A 19,301-nucleotide genomic window follows, 5' to 3' on the forward strand; every position below is an offset into this window, starting at 1 on the left:
CGCGGGAAGGCCGGCGGATCGGCGCGGCGGGCGGCGGCGGAGCCGTGAGTGCGAGCGAGCGAGCGAGCGGGCTCGGGGGCGCGTGTGCGCGGCGCCGGCGCTCGGAGGCCGCGTGGGCGCCCCTCGCGCGGTTCTGGGGACCGGCGAGAGCGGCACCGTCCAGTGCGCGTAGAGCGCGGGCCCCGGGTGTCACCTTGCCGTGCCTGGGAGGCACGTGAGCACGTGCACAAGGGGGCACGTGGACTGAGGTTGGAGCGCACAGTTTAGCCCAGTGCATCCCCGATATTACCGTTGCAACCCGTCCTCGGTCTGAAAAAGAACATTCTCTTCTCGTCCTGGGTGGCCGTATCTCCGCCCCGGAGGCCACGCTGCACGTGCTCCCCGGGGCTCCGCGCGGCTCGGGGCTCGTGGCTGTAGATTAGGGCGGGTTTCTGCGCAAAGACGCACCTGCGAGGCGGCACCAGGAGGAACGAAGGGGAAAGGCTGTTTCAGGGGAAGCGTCGCGCGGGTCTTCGGGGTGTGAACACTGCTGAGGGCCTTCGCATTCGGTATTGACCGGCCCGCAGGTCTGGCTGTTCCCTTCCGTGGCATTGGTTTTGGTTTTGGTCGTTCACCCCCTCCCGTTACCAAGGGCCTGGTATGGCCTTTAAATGTGCTTTTAGGCTTGGAATGCGGAATCGTCAAGTGTTAGTAATAACGTGCATGCTGCTCAGTTCACACGTGATGAAACAAGGCCGCAGTAGCTAAGTAAACTTGTGCCCGGTAGCACCCGTGGCAAAGACAAAACGGGTCCAGATCTCCCTCATTTCGAATTCTGCTTTGTTTTCCCTCTGCCGCATGACCTCGTAAGAAGTAAAATACCACAAGCCAGAAACCTAGCCGATTTTTTTCCCCCAGATTGTTTATAGAAGGGGTTGTAAAAGATTAAACTTTCTTTCAACCCCTTTTCTATTTGAGTGGGGCCATCTGGGGTTGCTCAGAGTCAGAGAAATCAGTCCGTGCACTTTGTGTTAGCACCAAAAAAAAAAAAAAAAAAAAAAAAAAAAAAAGGGATTCTGTATCCAGAAAAGCCCTTGCTCCCGAGGAGGCATTTAAAAACAAAAACAGTCATCATAAAAAAAAAAAAAGTCTACTGGAAAATAGGTTAAGTTAAAACAAAATCTGCTCCAGCAGTATTGTGAAAACTCAGGCTTCCATCGGCCTACCTACCCTCCTGGTAATTTCTTCCCACTGTTTAGTCTCCGTCGGACCTACGTTTTTGCCCTAAAGCTGATTCACCCTTGTAGAGCTCCTCCTGCTGGACCATTGGGGACTTAGCTCTTGGGCCTCTAGGTTTGGATCCCAGGGCTTTCAGTGTCCCAGGGCCACCCAGCTTCTTTGCAGCGACACCAGACTGTCTTGAGCTGTAATTGTCAATAGATGGCTTTTTTTTTCCCCCCTTGAAAAAGCCAGTGGGGGAAAATGAAAGAAAGAAAAAGCCGATGCAAAAGGAAGAACTCATTTGTTCGTTCAACAGTATTTTGGGAGCCCCACCTACCACATGCCAAGCCCTACTCCAAGCCTTGGGAATCGAGCAGTGCACAAAACACCTGCTGCCATCATGTACCAAGGGAGGAGACATAGTAAATGAGGGAAAACAAATACTTTTATAACTTTTTTTTTTTCAGGGTAAAGAGTAGAAACAAGGACTGTGTTGGGTAGGATGGTCAGGAATGCCTCCGCAGGAACACTTGGAGGAGACCAAATTGAAGGGTGTGCCAGGGAAAGGGAACAATTGATGCTAAGGTAAGAGGCTGGTGTTTTCAAGGAACAGTTCGAAGGCCGGTGCTAGAGTAGCAGGAGCAGGGGAGGAAACAGTAGCAGCAGGCAATGCATGAAGAACCCATTGTTGAGGATTTAAGGTTTTTAAACGTGATCGTGTCTGATTTGCGCCTTGAAACACAAATTATTATTTCTTTTTGTTTTTTTAATTTTTTTTTCAACGTTTTTTATTTATTTTGGGACAGAGAGAGACAGAGCATGAACGGGGGAGGGGCAGAGAGAGAGGGAGACACAGAATCGGAAACAGGCTCCAGGCTCTGAGCCATCAGCCCAGAGCCCGACGCGGGGCTCGAACTCACGGACCGCGAGATCGTGACCTGGCTGAAGTCGGCCGCTTAACCGACTGAGCCACCCAGGCGCCCCACAAATTATTATTTATGATTATTGTGGGGCACCTGGGTGACTCAGTCGGTTGAGCGTCAGACTCTTGATTTTGGCTCAGGTCGTGATCCCAGGGTCGTGGGATCGAGCCCCACATTGAGCTCAGTGCTGAGTGTGGGGCCTGCTTGGGATTCTTTCTCTCTCTCTCTCTCTCTCTCTCTCTCTCTCTCCCCCTCCCTCCCCTGCCCCCTCCTTCCCTCCTTTCCTCTGTCCCCCCCACTCCCATGCGCTCTCAAAAAAAAAAAGGTATTGTAAGGCTTCTATATGGAAATTTAAAGCAGGAAAATTAAAACAAAAGTGGAATTGGGCAAACCAGCTAGAAGATTATTGCAGTAATCCAGCTAAGATGCTGTTGGCTTAGATCAGGGGTCCTGGCAGAGTTGGCAAAAGCAGGTTCTGGCTATATTTAGAAAGTAAAGCCAGTAGGATTTGGGGAGGAGCAGGTTTGGGGAGGAGGGTGGGGGTTCCACTGAGGACATGTGAAGGTGCAAATGCCTGGTTGGTATCAGGTGCTGTCACACAGGCGTGCGTGAGTCTGGACCTCAGCTGCAAAGGCAGATCTTAGAACAGGAGTTGTCGGTGTTGGATAGGAACTTACGGCTTTGGTTGAATTCTAGGGGTGACGTTGCTAGGATAGTTGACGGGCTTTTCTTTTCTTGAGTTGCTGGAAAGGTCTATAAAGAATATAAATACGTGGCCACAACGTGTATTTTCTCTGCATAATATTCGCTGAACTCTATTTAAAAGCCTTTACAGATAAAGTGTTCTGGGATATCACTTTTGCTCTCCATTTTTCCCTCTAGGAAATCCATAGTCACTGAAATAATTTTGGTTTGGATGTGAGAGTTTCTCTTCCAGGAAAAGCCAAGTTGCCAGTTCTTGAACTTGTCACTTTTCTGGTTTTGCACCCTCAGGGAGTCCTTACAAAAGCCGAACACCAGGGGGAGCTAGTGTCCTTACTTATACAAAGGCTGGCCCACCTGTCGGGAGATTGTAGCCCTCATTTATTTGATTTATTTGATTAACATGTGCATGTGTAACATGTACACCAAAAACAAGGACAGCTTCTCTTTTCTCCATGCAACTGCTGCTTATAGGATTGACCTTTTAGCACAGAACATGTCGGAATTGTCTTTAAATTGGTCGTTTCAAGCAATGCTCATAACCAAAGGCAATAGTATCTGAACTTTGAATCCCTATTAGTGAGTCTGATATCTGGGAGCTTTTTACAATAAGCATTCGTGATTATATCTGATTTAGGATATTTGAGAAAGAGTACAAAAATCTAAATGTAATGTAAATACCTCTGGGTGATTTGAATGGATAGCAGGCCATGGGAGCCTGGACTTAGGATCTATATTTTCTCTTCTGTTTCCGTATCACCAGGCATTAAGCCAAAGGAAAGGCAAATAAATGCACAAAGGCTACATTACACATTATGGAAGTACAAAACTGTTACCTTTGTTTAAAGGTTTGGAACCACTGTATCCATTAAGGATACATTTGGAAGGATACATTAGGGATGCATTTGTCTGAAAGGAGACATGATCTTCATTCATTTTTACCTCTGAAATAATTTTACTTTTGGGGAGGGAAGCAGTCTTCATTTATACTGGACCGTTATTAAGTCGACAAGGTTAAAGCAGAATCTCTTTAATCCCAGGAAATGGAAAACCTGTAATTAACATGCTATCAGCTGTTTGATCTTTCCTGTCTTTGGCACCCATGATCTAAAAGCCACTTTGACCACAGTGATCCTTTCCTGTCAGTCCCGACGTTCCTCTTCACTGACCATTCCAGTGTTGCGGATGCGAATGGGGCAGGGGGTCAGAGACCACAGTCGACGGGCCGAAATCCAGTCAGTCCCCTGCCTGTTTCTCTTTCCAGATCACAGGCTAATAGGGTTGGTTTTTATTTTTTACACTTCTATGGGGTTGCGGAAAAAAAATCAAAATAATACCTCATGATGTGTGAAAGTTTTCTGAGATTCAAATTTCAGGATCCATGCATAAGTTTTTATTCAAGCAGTCATGCTCATTCTTGTACATGTTGTCTGTGCTGCTTTCACAGTACAAGCGCGGGGCTAAGTAGTTGTGACAGAACCCACCTGGCCCGCAAGGCCTTAAATATTTACTATCTGGCCCTTTACAGAAAAAGTTTGCTGATCCCTGGCACGGACGGTATGCTGTTTACTTAGGATAGCTCTTAGGACTGTTCCGTAACTGGATATAGATAGTCTCAACTATTTATTACTTTCGATAGGCTTTGCTCCTACTCTGTGGTGACCGAGATATCATCTCATTTATATATTTTTCATTAAGAAGTAATCAAGTCCCACAAACACTTCTTGGAAATGTTTAAATATCTCTAGCACAGTTAAAAGATTCTGCAGAGGGGAGCCTGGGTGGCTCAGTCGGTTAAGCGGCCGACTTCGGCTCAGGTCATGATCTCGCGGTCCGTGAGTTCGAGCCCCGCGTCGGGCTCTGTGCTGACCACTCAGAGCCTGGAGCCTGTTTCAGATTCTGTGTCTCCCTCTCTCTCTGACCCTCCCCCGTTCATGCTCTGTCTCAAAAATAAATAAACGTTAAAAAAAAAATTAAAAGATTCCGCAGCAAAGTGAAAAAAATTATTTATTTGGAGTGAATCTTCCTTGAGTTTTTATAACTTTAATTGGATCACACAATGAATGCTGATGAGTCCATTAAAAAAGGAATCCGTCTCTTTAAATAAAAAAAAGCCATACATTTATTGCATATCTAGTAGAAATACCAGAATGTCACAAATACAGAACAGATCAGCAATCCTGCTTTAATTTTCTCCAAAACATTTAAAACCTTGATTATTGACATACTGAAATTGGCATACATTTTTTTTTCATGCAGTGAACAGAATGGCAGATTGCTCAGAAATCAGTTATAAATATTAAATTGTATTGAACATTCATAGTAAAAAATGTTGTAAAGTGCTGAAGTCGTGTAAGTCTGCAAAACTGCCACAAAGCTCAAAGTCCTTTTCAAGCAGTGACAGAGATTTGCTTACATCCACCATTCCAGGTGTGTCTGTTTTCGACACTTTGTCATTTTTTTCCCCCACCCCCCCAAAGTTTTACAGATTGTCCTATTTCTATGGCTGATAAAATGCTATACAAAATGTAGCAGGTGGTGATGAACTACGCCACTTTCATTTCAGTGCAGAGAAATATTCAAGCTTGTGTGTACCTGTAACCAAACTAGGCTTGTTATATTTTTTCCCCCTGAGTTGTCATAAATTAACAGTAAAGATGAATCAAAGAGCAGTGAGGGACCATCACCTGCAGAGTGAGATTCATTACATGTAAGTAAGTAGCCCCCCTGTGACCCTCACACCTGCCCTCTTTACGGAAAAATGGTAACATGAGAAATTCTATACATGTAGTGTGATTCCGAAAACAAACAAACAAACAAACAAACAAACAAACAAAAAAACCAAACCAACAATGACCAGTTGACCTGATAACTCTGGCAACTTAGAGCAATCAAGGTTTATGTAAGATGTAAATGGCGACTTGTAACGTACGATGGTAAAATACGAAGTCTCTGCTACCCCATGTGAAATACAGAAATGCTTCAACAGTTAGCTGTTGAAAGGAAGAAAAAAAAATCAGAAATGCTTCAACAATTCAATAAAATAGAATTCCAATCAAAAGGAGATCCTCAAGTATTCTTAGGTGATAAAACAAATTATTTTAAGAAGCTAAGGCGATTTGCTATTCATTATTTTTTTTTCCCCTTTAACTAGCGCATGTGGCCTTTAATCAAATTGAAGAATCATTATAACCTGGCCCTTTGATGAGAGTAACTTTCCAAGAGGTCTGAGGCATTTCAAGGATTGCCAAAAGGAGGTAAAAATGATGCTTAGGTCTCAGATTTTACTTCTTTTGATTATTTTAATCATCCTAGAATAACTTAATAATAAATAGTGGATTAAATTAAAGATACTACAGTCACATATTTCGGAATAATTAAAAGCAACAGGAAACATATTTTTGAATGCCATTCTGTATATTCTGTGTTGAAATACTTCTGGTAATGACTGGCCATAGAAAGAAGTGGTAATCTTCACATTTATGAAGTTCAAGTTATATACATACATTTTTTAGAATTTGTTAGCCAAACGTTTGGTCTTAAACTATACTCCATTCCCATGGAATAGTTGAAAAACTGAGAAACCATGATATGTTAATGGAGACCTCAGTGTTTTCTAAGGGGTTTTAAACAATTTGTTCCTATTTCTGAAAATGAGAAATTTGAAAGGTGATTTAAGATTTTTTTTTTTTTTTTTTTTTTTTTTTTTTGGTGGCCGATTTCATTTCAGCGATCTGGGCTGATGGCATTTTATAAGATCGTTGTTTATCACATGTGAGAGCTCTTAAAACCACTCTGGTGATTCACGTCACTGTCTTCAACTTGGAATGTGAGCCAAAGGGTCCTTCTTTGTATCTCTTATTGCTACTGAAGACAACCAGATTGATGTGTGGAAATTGCTGGGTTGTTTCTGTTTTGGCTTAAGAAACAAGCAAAAAGGAAAACTTACAAGGGAAAAAAAGAAAAGGATGTTGGTCGTGTTCACATACACATTCCCTTTAAGATGTCATTTGGAAAGTGCACAGAGCCGACAGCCCCCGTACCCCCCCGGGGGGGCCCCCCCCCCCCCCGCCCACCGTCCGCCCACCTCCCGGCCAACAGGATGGCTGGCGTTACTGCAAAGCATGTCATACTGGCTCCATGGTCACGTGAACTTTATGCTCATTTTTCCCGAGGTCCATTTCGAGAAAGTCTTCGGGTATGTCCTGTAAAGCTTTCCCACGAGGATTCTCGGCCTGGGCCTCGCCTGCAGGATGACGCTGGCATGGTCCCTTTTTACAAGGTCTCACAAGCGCGAGGCACCCAGCAGCCACAGACGTGCCAGCTGCACACGAGTAGAAAGCTCTACTGTAAATCTTACTCTGGTCCACCAGCAGACCTGAGAGAAAGCATTCGTATCTGTTAGCAACATGGCCACAAACCCTCTCTCACCCAGAAGCTTCTCAGTGGCTTAGCCTTCTGTGTTCTAGCTGGGTTTTCGAAAGAAAAAAGGGTGTTGAAGGTATGAGTCTTCCCTAGACTGGGGAGAAGGGAGAAGTCAGACAAACGCACAGCTGAGACGGCTGCGTTGCTAGCTTGTTCTTCACGGGCTAATCTGTCCTCATGGAGCATACAACGCGGGACAGTTAGATGCATGCTTCTTGGAAAAGGAAACAGTGAGAAGAAAGAACTCTATTATTTTCACTTGAGTTCACTTTAGGGCTCTTTTAAGATGAGGCAAGATTTCTGTCCTAATAACTTCTGAGGACCTATTTCCGGGGCTAAGGTGTGAAACACACCCAAGTCCTTCCGCCAGGAAGTATCGTGTAGTGATCAATTAAGTATTTGCAGAGTGAGTTCTGTGCTCAGTTTCCTCACACCCTTCCTAAGAAGGGCAGGTGACTTACAGAAGTCCTTTTGTGCTGTGGTTCCAAAAGTCAGAGGGTAATGAGTGAGGTTATACAGCGATGGGTACCCCTTGAGCATTTACAAGGCAAGATGGCAGCCAAAGGTTGGGGCAGCCTGGACTGTAGACGGAGCTTCTAATCCTGACTTGGTCACTCATTTACCATACGATTGTTGGCTTACATGCTTAGACCTTCAATTTCCTCCTATTTAAGTCAAGAGAGCTGGCTCAGGTAATCTCTAATCCTGTCAGCTCTGAAATTCTATGGACCATATAAAAACCAGTAGGTCTTAAGACTCTCACAAGAAGCCAGCACAACCCATAAGGGGATAGTAGACAAGGGTTCGGATTTCGTGTAGGTAAATTACCTGCAAGAGGTGGTCCCGCCAGTCCTGATATGCTCTGAATGAAGACATAGGCTCCCGCCGCAGAAGACATCTTCTCGATCCCCACGACGTCGTCTTCGGCAAGCAGTGGAATGTGGGTACCCCCTACCGTTCCAACCATGAACCCAAAAAATATGCTGCATGACATCAGACCCCAGAATTCAGTAGCGAAAGTAAAGGCAAACAGAGACACGGTCAATAAGATGACGCAGATGAGCTCAATGTAGATCTTCCGGATGGGCTCTCTGTTGAAGATGCAGCCGGCCCCGATCCTTCCAAAAACTTCAGCAATCGCCATGGTGGACAATAAGAAGGCAGCGCGGTCCTGTTCGATGCCTAGACTAATGGCCAAGGGAATGATGTACAAGGAAGGCGCGAAGAATCCCAGGGTTGCAAAAAGACCGAACAACGCATAACAGATAAAACTTGTGTCTTTCAAGATGGAGAAGTCCAGTAGAGGGGCTTTCTTATCGCTCCGCTTGGAGCTGGCCTTCACCAGCTGCACATTGGCCTTCGGCCCCAGTTCTATGTTGGCGTGACTAGGCACATTTTTTGGTGAGGTAGTTAATTCTACTCCTGAGTCAATGGAATCTATTGAGGTGCGTGTTTTCTCATTTTCGAGCATGCATTGCACTTCTTTCCGGTGTTCGTGTGAGGTTGCTTTCGGGGACCCCGGTCCTTTGATGATAATCGGTCTCAGCAACGCCCCGCAGACGACAATGTTCAGCTGCAGCAAGCCCACGAAGAGGAGACTGTATCTCCAGCCAATGTTGTCCTTCAGAGCCGTGATTGCTTGAAGAGGCGGGGGCGAAGAAGAAAGAAAAATCGAAGGTCAGAAAACAGACTCGAGGCCCAGGAGAAAATACCGAGCAGAAGTAAGGGTTCCGGTTGAGTACTAACTTCGGTAAAAGTTAGGACTTGGCAGTTAGTACTTGGCAGGGTGAATGCGGTCCGCCTGTACTGTATCCTTCATTCTAGGCTTTGATGCTGTTCTGAACCGATCAGGGGAAGAAGTGCACAGGGATTATCAGATGCAAACCCAAACCTGTCAGCCTAGGTCCCCAGAAGAGCTTTGGAGGGTGCGTTTTGCCCGGTGGAGGCACGAGAAATGAAGTAAGCCGGTGACCTACTTCCAGGTTTTGGCGAACAGCAGCCTGCAGGCCAAGTCCAGCCCACTGCCTGTGTCTTTGATACTAAAGCTTGACTGGAATGTGGCCCCGCTCATTCGCCGATGTGGTATTCTGTAACCCACAAAGTGTGAGGGGTTCTGACAGATACTTCTAGTCCGTGAAAGCCTTAAGTATTTACCGTCTGGCCTTTAAAAGACAGAATTTCCTACGTCTGAGCTACATCACTATGCATTCACTCATGCAGTCTTTGGTGGTCACGGATTCAGTAGAAAGATAAACGAAGCATCTGAGCTCACGGTGATCCCAGAATTCCACGATGACACAGTTCTACAGTTTCTATTCTGCAGACTGTCCTTTACTGTGTGAGTCCTGCTCCTTCCCGCCAGGAAAGCTGGGTCCCGGGCTGCTGACCAGGGGTAGGCTGGACACTGGGAGGTTGGGGGAGACGGCCGCAGGGGAGCCCCACAGCAACAACTGAATAATGCAGGCCCCCCGCAAGACCTTAAAGTATCTTCGTAATCATCCCAGAAAGGCTAAATGATATTCGTTAGAATTTTATGATATTCTAATTCTTTGAGAGCAGACAGGTATGAAGATATGGGAAGCTGGTTATCCAGAAGATAGGCTGAGCAAAGCAGCCCCACATTCCGTGGGGAGGGGGGGGGGGTCCAGTTACTTTTATAGCCTGTTTTCACACCTCTCGTTCCTCCCGTTAATGTGGGAAACTTCAAACTGCAAGATATTTTAGGCTTGGGTATTTTGAGAAGCTTTATGCTCATCTGGCAAAAGTGGGTGCAATATTCCTCCCTCCATTTACCTTTTTTTTATATAAATGTTTATTTATTTTGAGAGAGAGAGAGAGAGAGGTAGAGCATGAGCAGGGAAGGGGCAGAGAGAGAGAGAGAGAGAGAGAGAGAGAGAGAGAGAGAGAATCTGAAGCGGGCTCTATGCCAATAGCACAGAGCCCGATGCGGGGCTCGAACTCACAAGCCATGATCTCATGACCTGAGCTAAAGTTGGATGCTTAACCGACTGAGCCACCCAGGCGCCCTTCCATTTGACATTTCTTGGGTGCCTACCAGGTAGCAGGGATTTTCTAGGGAACAAAGCCCAGATGCAGTTCCTACCCTCAGGTCATTCACAGACCACTGAGTCTCCCCGCAACATTAAGTGGACAGAAAAGCAGAAAGAATGACACCAGGGTGTGTGACTGCCCGTCCTTTGCTTAAATTCAACAATTAACATTTTCCCTGTCTCTCTGCCTTCCTATAGACCTATATGCACACACACATTTCATTTTTCTCAACTATGTGAAAAGCTTCAGTCACTAGGACACGTTACCCCTAAACACTTCTACGTTAACTCCTTCGCTCAAAGTATAATCACAGACACATTCTTCAAGGAAACGGCAGAGTAAGAAACGAATCTGGGTCTCCGAGGTTAACCGTCTGTTGCTGGTTAGAGTGAAATTTACCTGCGGACACTGAGATAGCAAGTAAACTAGGGAGAAGAATTTTGCCGCGAGATTACCTACACACAGATAATAAAGCTAACTTTATCAGCACATTTTAAATCCACACTGAATATGGTTCTTTTGACAAAGGAAAGATAATAGTATGACCCGCCTCAAATTATTAAATTAGTTATTTTGGAATGGATGTTTCCAGCCTTCCCACCGAATGGGCGTCTTAACACCTGTTGACCTATTTAGGTCAACTCGGATTAGTATTAGAGCGGAGGGATTCCTAAAACGGGATGAGGGAGGACAGATTCTCAAACTGCGCTGCAGGAAAGAAGGCAAATACGGGTAGAGTCAGCCGACTGTTGGCCAGAAGAGCAGAGGGGCTTGCCCAACCCGCATCCGTACATGGACCACGAGGGTCTGCCTACCTGGGGCGAAAGCGAACATAGCGAAACATTCTCCCGTGGAAGCAATTGCAGTGACCATGGAGCGCCTTTTGTCAAAGTACTGGGATAGAATGGTGACAGTTGGTAGAAAGCTAAAGCAGAATCCCAAACCTGAAAGAGAGCCAGAGAGAAGAGTGAGCATCACATACGATTGATTACAGAAGGGTGCAAAGATCTGGGATTATTGTGTTTTTTGAATTTTTTTATTTTTTATGGAAAAAAAAAATTTTTTTTTAAATGTTTACTTACTATTGAGAGACAGAGAGACACAGCATGAGCAGGCGAGGGGCAGAGAGAGAGGGAGTCACAGAATCCGAAGCAGGCTCCAGGCTCTGAGCTGTCAGTACAGAGCCCGACGCGGGGCTAGAGCTCACAAACTCCGAGATCATGACCTGAGCCGAAGTTGGATGCTTAACTGACTGAGACACCCAGGTGCCCCTGTTTTTAATATTTAATTTAATGTATGTATGTACATACGTATTTTTAGGAATTACTTAGGTTTTTTTTTTAATATTATGTGCCATGTCAAATAGACATTTTTGGTTTCCCCAGAGATTTTTGTGCCAGCAAATACTTTGGTCACGATGCATAACAATCTGAAAATAATACCAAAAAAGTTAACCACCAGACAATCGAACCTCTTGGAAATCCAAACAATACATTTCCTAAATGATTACTGGGTAAAAGAGGAAATAGAGGCTGCCTTTATAAACTATTTGGTGAGGGAGGGGTGTTTATTGTATAAATCGTAAGTTCTGGAAGCCAGTGAATTTCATTCTGGAAAAAGGTGCTGTAGTAAAAACTAAAGTAAGATAAAATAAAAGGTTTCGGGGTGCCTGAGTGGCTCAGCCAGTTAAGCGTACCATTCTTGGTTTCGGCTCAGGTCATGATCTCAGTAGTTCATGAGATAAAGCCCCAAGTCGGGCTCTATGCTGGCAGTGCAGAGCCTGCTTGGGATATTCTCTTTCTCTCACTCTCTCTCTCTCTCAAAATAAACTTGAAAAAAAAAAAAAAAAGGATTTCATTAGAGGTCTAGAAAAGTTGTAACAGTTCGGGGATGCCAGGAGTATAAAAACTGTTTCCTGTGTTTTTTTCCCCCTGTTTTTCGGCATTAAAAGAATTTATATAATTCACAATACACAGACCACTATTGAATATAGTTCTTATATAAGACTTGTATTTAAAAGAAATAAATGGGGGCGCCTGGGTGGCTCAGTCGGTTAAGCGTCCGACTTCAGCTCAGGTCACGATCTCGCGGTCCGTGAGTTCGAGCCCCGCGTCGGGCTCTGGGCTGATGGCTCGGAGCCTGGAGCCTGCTTCCGATTCTGTGTCTCCCTCTCTCTCTGCCCCTCCCCCGTTCATGCTCTGTCTCTGTCTCAAAAATAAATAAACGTTAAAAAAAAAATTAAAAAAAAAAGAAATGAGCTTTGATAGGTGCAGAAATATATGAAAAGTTGTGCAAATCTTAACTAAATACATATAGCATCTGTTAAGCAATGTAGGGACTGCTTTTAATGTTTATTTTTGAGAGACAGAAAGAGAGACAGAGTGTGACCGGGGAGGGGCAGAGAGACGGGGAGACACAGAATCGGAAGCAGGCTCCAGGCTCCGAGCTGTCAGCACAGAGCCCGACGCGGGGCTCGAACTCGCGAACCGCGAGATCATGACCTGAGCTGAAGTCAGATGCTTAACCGACTGAACCCTCCCAGGCGCCCCTGTAGGCACTCCTTTGAGAGGGAAAAACGTTTCCTCAGACCCCGAGACAAAGTTTACCATGCTTGCTTTCTCCCCTACAGCCCAGAAGTCTCAGACTCCCACTCTGGAAATACCCGCTAAGGAAATTCCCATCTTACTTGGTGAAAATGATGTCTTTGGGCTGTGAACTAATGCAAAAGAGAAGTTGTCTTTCTCATTGGTAAATATTAAAAAAGAAAAAAAAAAAAAACAGTCAAAAACTCTTGGGCGCTGAGAAGAGATTCCCGTATCCCCTGGAGTCTATCCAGCCCAGTTTAAAACCACCGATCTGGGGCACTATTAATTTTAAAGGAAAAAAAGAGAAAGAGAAAAAAAGATACATGTTGGGTTGGACCCCCTCCTTCCCCTTCCTTGTTTTTCAAACGGAGTATTTGGAGGACTCTGGAGCCCAGGAGCAGCACTTACCGGATATGATGCCGATTGAAATGTACATGTGGTACAGCTTCCTGGAAAAGGAGGCGGTCACCATTCCCGTGCTGACAAGCAGGCCCCCTGCCACCACCACGAGACGGTGCCCAAAACGAGTGCTCAGGACAGCAGAGAGGGGAGCTGCACGAGAGACCATAATGCGACATTTTAATTCCCAGAGGCATGAACATTAGCCTTCTTAAGATTCCTTCTCAAGTCTTGAACGTGGAGAGATGATGTGCGATATATAATACATTTCACACGATGGTTATATTTGTTCAAACGGGACAGCACATTCTTTGGGCTTCTTACCGAGAAAGCCAGAGTAATAGGATAAAACATATGGCTCTATTTTTAGATGAAAGCGACGTGGGCTCTCCATGAGCACCTATAAAGTTAGGTATGCATGTCATGTGTGCTATTCTGTGACAAAAACGGGTTTTCCTATGATGGCTTGAATCGTCTTCGTTTTCTATACAGTCACTGCTTTGGATTCTTTTTTAGAAAGCTCCCTTTGGGGTCAGTTTCTAGCTCAGTTTCATTTGACTTTTCTGAAAATGATGTGAAAGTACAGCGAAGGCTCAGTTGAACACCCCACGAGGAGGCTAGCTAGGGGCGAGCGAATTCAGAGTGGCTGATGATCATCCACTCATTCGCTTAGGGTCTGTACTCCATATCCTGCAGAACACTTAGGTCTGGCAGATCAGTTTCCTAGTGGTATGTTATTTAGGCCAACACTGATACTCACTTGAATATACCAAGATAAGGGAACCATTGACAATTGGGTAAGAGAGCAATACAGAACATGCTGGATAGAGAAGCAAAAAACAAAACAAAAAAACCCCAAAACAAAACAAGAAGGACTAAATTTATTCCATTGGGGTGAGTCCATATATAACTCTTCTGTTAGTGGACTATAAACCAATATTGAATAGAGCTCATAACGAAACCACTCTCATCGCTGTTAGGTGGCCCGTTGGTGCAAAGCATTAACTCGTATCATAATAGCATTTAGAAGAATGATCTTCTGGTATAATAGTATTAATGGGAAATTTCTTGTTGACTGTATCATTGTTTTTGATTATAAAAGAGCTCAAAGTGAAGCTCTGACATCTTTTTATTTGAAGAATGCCAAAGGTAAAACTTTAGTTCGAATGCACTTACATTGTTTTGCTGAGTAAACTTTCCCCAATTAAAAAAGTAAATGTCTTGGGGCACCTGAGTGGCTCGGTCAGTTAAGCGTCTGACTTCAGCTCAGGTCATGATCTCGCGGTTTGAGCCCCGCGTCGGGCTCTGTGCTGATAGCTCAGAGCCTGGAGCCTGCTTCAGATTCTGTGTCTCCCTCTCTCTGCCCTTTCCCCACTCATGCTCAGTCTCTCTCTGTCTCTCAAAAATGAATAACAGTAAAAAAAAAAAATTTTTTTTAAGTAAATGTCTTCATACTCATGAAGACATCCATATTTCATGAAGTAAATGACTTCAGCTGGAACTGGAGAGCTCCTCTGTGACGCTCCCAGGACACTGTACGAGGAGTAGTAAGAAATTCTTTACTCGATAGGAAAGAACCATGGAGCTGCCTCTTTAAGACATTATGTGGCTGAAAACTAACTACATTTAAAGACAGAAAAATTCAGAGATAATAGTTCCACTGTTAGGATATTAGGGCTAGGGAAGTGTAAGGTCAGCCCCATTAACTTTCTGAGGTGAGTTCAGTGGCCGTGTTTTCTTGGAAGCCCTTGCCATGACCCCTGATAGACAGACGGACCGTCCTGAGAATCAGGCCTGTAAGGGACCCAGAGACAAGTAGGACATTGAAAATTATACTCAAACATGGGAGTGCAAGCTGGTGCAGCCACTCTGGAAAACCATATGGACCCAGCAACTGCACGACTAGGCATTTATCCAAGGGATACAGGGGTGCTGTTTCGAAGGGACACATGCACCCCCATGTTGATAGCAGCACTGTTGACAATAGCCAAAGTATGGAAAGAGCCCAAATGTCCATCAATGGATGAATGAATAAAGAAGATGTGGTATATATATACAATGGAGTATTACTCGACAGTCAGAAAGAATGAAATCTTGCATTTGGATGGAACTGGAGAGTATTATGCTAAGTGAAATTAGTCAGAGAAAGACAAAAATCATGACTTCACTCATATGAGGACTTTAAGATGAACATAAGGGAAGGGAAACAGAAATAATATAAAACAGGGAGGGGGACAAAACATAAGAGATTCTTATGTAGGGAGAACAAACAGAGGGTTACTGGAGGGGTTGTGGGAGGGGACATGGGCTAAATGGGTAACGGCCACTAAGGATTCTACTCCTGAAATCATTGTTGCACTAGATGCTAACTAATTTGGATGTAAATTTTAAAAAATAAAAAAATAAGAAAAGTATACTCAAACCCCATTTTCTCGGAGGCACTCTGGTAAGCCAGTGAAATCCTTTAGGGAAGCGGCTGTCTGCATTCAGAGTGTCCCTCCTGGATAAGATTTGCAATTTTACATTATATCCTGATTGACATCCTCTTGCTCTTCACGCATCCACATTTACACGTCCCGACCTCTTTCCTAAGCATGCGTTTATGAGACCAGGGCTAGTACGGCAAGTACTTTTGCTGTTGCTTCTTCAGAAAATGACTGCATAGGACGGGGCTTTACTGCGGGCCTCAAAGTAATCTCTCGTATCCTAAGACTATGCATACAGTAGGTTTCTAGTGCATGTGCGTATAAACTGAAGGCCATCAGGGCAGGCAGACGGGGCTCTCTCCTTCAGCGCCTCTTGTTACTCGCCATCCCCAAACCCCTGAAAACCCTGTTACTGAACTGAGGCTAGAAAGGGCCCATGGGCCATATGAGGAACGCATTGCCAATATGGTGAGTACATCATGTAGTTAAGCCAATGAAGAGCGGCACATGCTTCCATATCATTTAAACAGAAAGAGGTACCAACCTGTGAATGTTAAGACAAATACACATATTGATATGACCCACGAAATCCTGCTGTTAGATTCATTAAAACTGTCCATTAAGTCATTGAAGAAGACGCCAAATGACTTGATGATGCCGTATGTAAAGACTTCAACGAAGAAAAAAGACACAGCCACCACCCAGCCCCATCCTCCGTCAGGCACTTGAGTATAAACATTGGCTCTGGAACAAAGCTGTGATGTCTTTTGGGTCATTCTTAATCTGAAATAAAAAGTAAAAAAAAAAAAAAAAAAAAATCAGACCAGCCAATAGCATGAGAGTTGATGATTCTGCTACTCTTTAGCAAACATAACAGATAAGGACTACTTACCACATTTCTTAGGGTGATGAATATTTGAACAATGTGCGGTTACTATAAAGTCTCTGGATAACAATTGCACACTTATTTAATTGTCACAGCTGGGAAGTCTTCCTTCCAGATTCTTTGGGAGCTCCAAAGACTTGTATTGTATACAGAGCCCCCAAAGAATCTGGAAGGAAGACTTCCCAGCTGTGATAATTAAATGGGGAAAAAAACAAACAAAAGGGATCAGAACAGCGTAGTTAGAGGCACCCTGAAGGATACAGAATGGCCACCAGACCGAGTATTGATGCTGACCTTGAACTTGAAGACAAGTTAGGTGTAAAGGAAGCGTGGGTTGATCATAATGTTGATCAGAAATGAAGCCTAGGAAAAGGGAGGCTAAGAGGCAAACACTGACAGTCCATCTAGCATCTTCCATAGGATAAATGTTTGTGGCATCCTGTGTGTCTCTGGCTGATGCCCCCAGCCATTCAGATCATCAGCTACCTCTCCTTCTGATTATGATCTGGCATTTTCCATGCGGATGTACCTACACGAACAGAATGTAACCATCGTGAGTAAGTTCCTCAAAGTTAACCACTACTTGATGTGTTAGCAATTGACACATACTCAGTGACCGAATAGAGCACTGAAAATTTGCAAGGCCTGGGCGGCCAGTGAACCTAGCCAAGTTGCCCTGACCTCAGTATGCTTTTGCATGTGAACTGCCACAAACATCAGAACAAGCAGACCTGTGCCTGTAACGCCACCAGTAAGGGGAAACACTATACCTAACATTGGAGGGAGGGGGGTTAACCTTGCGTCTTCCCCTCTGGGAAGTGTGCTTTCAGAGCCTCTGCAGTTACGCGCGCTTTGAGACGGTGATGTGTTTCTAGTCCAACCCAGAATTCCTATCTGTAATAATGAGTCCGTGGCCTTAGAGCTCTTGAATTTAAGAATTCTCTACAATCATACAGTTGTGTACAGGTTGAATTTTCAGGATGCACGGGTGTCCTTCTCCTGGCCATTAGGTTGTCGTGTTCAAGTACTAAGGCAGGTTTCATTGATGTTGGAGGGCAGCTGAAAAATAACGGGACACAACCTCATCTCTCCGGCGGACTTGCCAATTTTTGGTGTTGGGATCTAACCACATTCTGAGTTAACTCTCTAAATCATAAAAAGCAGCAAATCTGACCCAACTTAGTGTCCTTCATCCTATCGATGGTGCCATTCGCACTGTAGACTGGGACTCTAAAAGGACAGTATACGCACTCTTTGTCCTTCACTGTTAAATATTTGATTGAACGAAATAGGGCATAAGATGCTTAAAAAAGTTTATGCCCTCTGCAGCAAAGGCCTCTGCGTTTTGCTGTGTGTCAGTGCATCCTTTCTGAGAGCACATACAAAGGTGGGAAGGCCAGTTAAATGGATCAAGATGTAGGCTGGGCAGCGACAGAACAGCTTGGCATCAGCCTTCCCCAACAAGGAAAGCAGCTGATTTAAGACAGAAGCCGGGAGCCCTCCCGCAAATGAGGTTTTCACAACACCCCTCCTTCATCAGACTTTCAAAATCCACTCCCAAGGTGAGGCAGCTGGGGCAGGGGTGTGAAAATACTACTAGGCTGAAGGTCTAGAACCCCCCTCCCCCCCAAAAAAAACCCACAAAAAGTACTTCCCAGTAATAGGGTCCATCTAGTATTTGGTGTTTATCCCTACAGAGAGGTGTTGGGGGAGAGGGAGAGGGAAGTGGTGGGAGCTCACAGCTTAGGTCCTTAGCTTCACCCCTTCCATTTCATCCCCCTACCAGGCTGTTAGTTTGGACTTTTCCTTGCGGAGCCCAAGACGCCTTTACTAGCCTAACTGGCTCCGTGTGTCCAGTACGATTAATCTCTGTGAAATGCTGCGCCGTCATGACATTTTTCTGCTCAGCCTTTTTCAGTGGCTTTCCTCTTTCTGAGGGATAAAACCCATGGATTAGCCTGGCTTTCCATGCCTTCATCGTTGGACCCCACCCTATCTTTGTAGCCTTCTTGCTTCTCGTTCTAAGACTTGACTCAGGCTGTGGTCCAAATGGACTCCTCCCTGCCCGCTAGTCTCTAACCACCTTGCCCACGGCCAGGCCCTCTCCCCCGGCTCCAGGGACTGGTTGCCCCCCTACTTTTACAGCTGGCACCTGTCAGACCCTGCTCCGTCAAATCTTCTCTCTTCCATAATGCTTCCTCTGACCAACTCAACCTAGGGGGTTCTCTTCTTGTGACAGGTATCACTTAGTAATGGGGTGTTGTTTATTTGTGTTTACCTTATTTGCTCACGGAAATAATAGGCTCATGGAAAACAAACCGTGGGGCCTTTCTCTCTTTGTACCTCCTTCTGCCTTCCTGCCCCCAGACCTTTCACACAGCTTGTATTTATTTTTTTCAACAAAGTACCTAGGAGGGGCCAGACCCTATGCTAGGCATCAGGGATACTACGGTGAAAGACAGAGGGATGGCCTCTGTCTCCATGGACTTAAGTCCTTGTTGACGGTAATGATAGGAACCCTATGACTGAAATGCATAGTAAAACCACTTGGCCATGTCCTTCCAGAGTTCAGCACATTTCTGACAAGTAGTTAGACTAAGTGGCAATGAAGTCCAAGGACCTCTGGCATGACTGTTCTAACCCAGAAGGGTGCTCCTAAGATCTTAGGGCTCAGGACCAACCTGAATAAAGACTGGGATAAGAT

At 44.9% G+C, this 19,301-nt stretch overlaps 2 protein-coding genes across 8 annotated transcripts in view; one reads left to right on the forward strand and one right to left on the reverse strand.

Moving 5' to 3' along the window:
- ARSG (arylsulfatase G) overlaps positions 1–19,301 on the forward strand; it is a 109,655-nt gene continuing 90,354 nt past the window's right edge. For all 5 annotated transcript variants that reach the window (XM_040452185.1, XM_040452186.1, XM_040452188.1 and 2 more), the window contains exon 1: positions 1–44. The gene's annotated coding sequence lies outside the window, so the exon portion shown is untranslated. The remainder of the gene's footprint in view (positions 45–19,301) is intronic.
- On the reverse strand, positions 6,897–16,720 carry SLC16A6 (solute carrier family 16 member 6). 3 transcript variants are annotated; one of them, XM_040452192.1, is made up of 6 exons: positions 16,256–16,400; positions 15,709–15,785; positions 13,295–13,438; positions 11,117–11,245; positions 8,079–8,888; positions 6,897–7,203 (listed from the first exon to the last, which is right to left on the reverse strand). In XM_040452192.1, exons 1-6 carry the CDS (start codon positions 16,279–16,281, stop codon positions 6,953–6,955), a joined length of 1,437 nt encoding a protein of 478 aa, XP_040308126.1. In that variant the 5' UTR covers positions 16,282–16,400; the 3' UTR covers positions 6,897–6,952. The 3 variants fall into 3 exon arrangements, with proteins under 3 accessions (XP_040308126.1, XP_040308125.1, XP_040308127.1); XM_040452191.1 differs by lacking the exon at positions 15,709–15,785 and having other exon boundaries at positions 16,256–16,677; XM_040452193.1 differs by lacking the exons at positions 11,117–11,245; positions 15,709–15,785 and having other exon boundaries at positions 16,256–16,720.

The sequence above is a fragment of the Herpailurus yagouaroundi genome, unplaced genomic scaffold (genome assembly GCF_014898765.1).
Source record: "Herpailurus yagouaroundi ecotype Mexico unplaced genomic scaffold, PumYag 206, whole genome shotgun sequence".
Lineage (NCBI taxonomy): Eukaryota > Metazoa > Chordata > Mammalia > Carnivora > Felidae > Herpailurus > Herpailurus yagouaroundi.

Bases quoted from the DNA above. Each gene is read 5' to 3' on its own strand.
- SLC16A6 (XM_040452191.1), bottom strand. From the start codon at position 16,487: ATGACCCAAAAGACATCACAGCTTTGTTCCAGAGCCAATGTTTATACT. The intron at 13,439-16,255 runs GTTGGTACCTCT...TCTCTCGTGCAG, and splicing joins ATTTGTCTTAACATTCACAG to CTCCCCTCTCTGCTGTCCTG. The intron at 11,246-13,294 runs GTAAGTGCTGCT...GCTCTCTTTCAG, and splicing joins TTCAATCGGCATCATATCCG to GTTTGGGATTCTGCTTTAGC.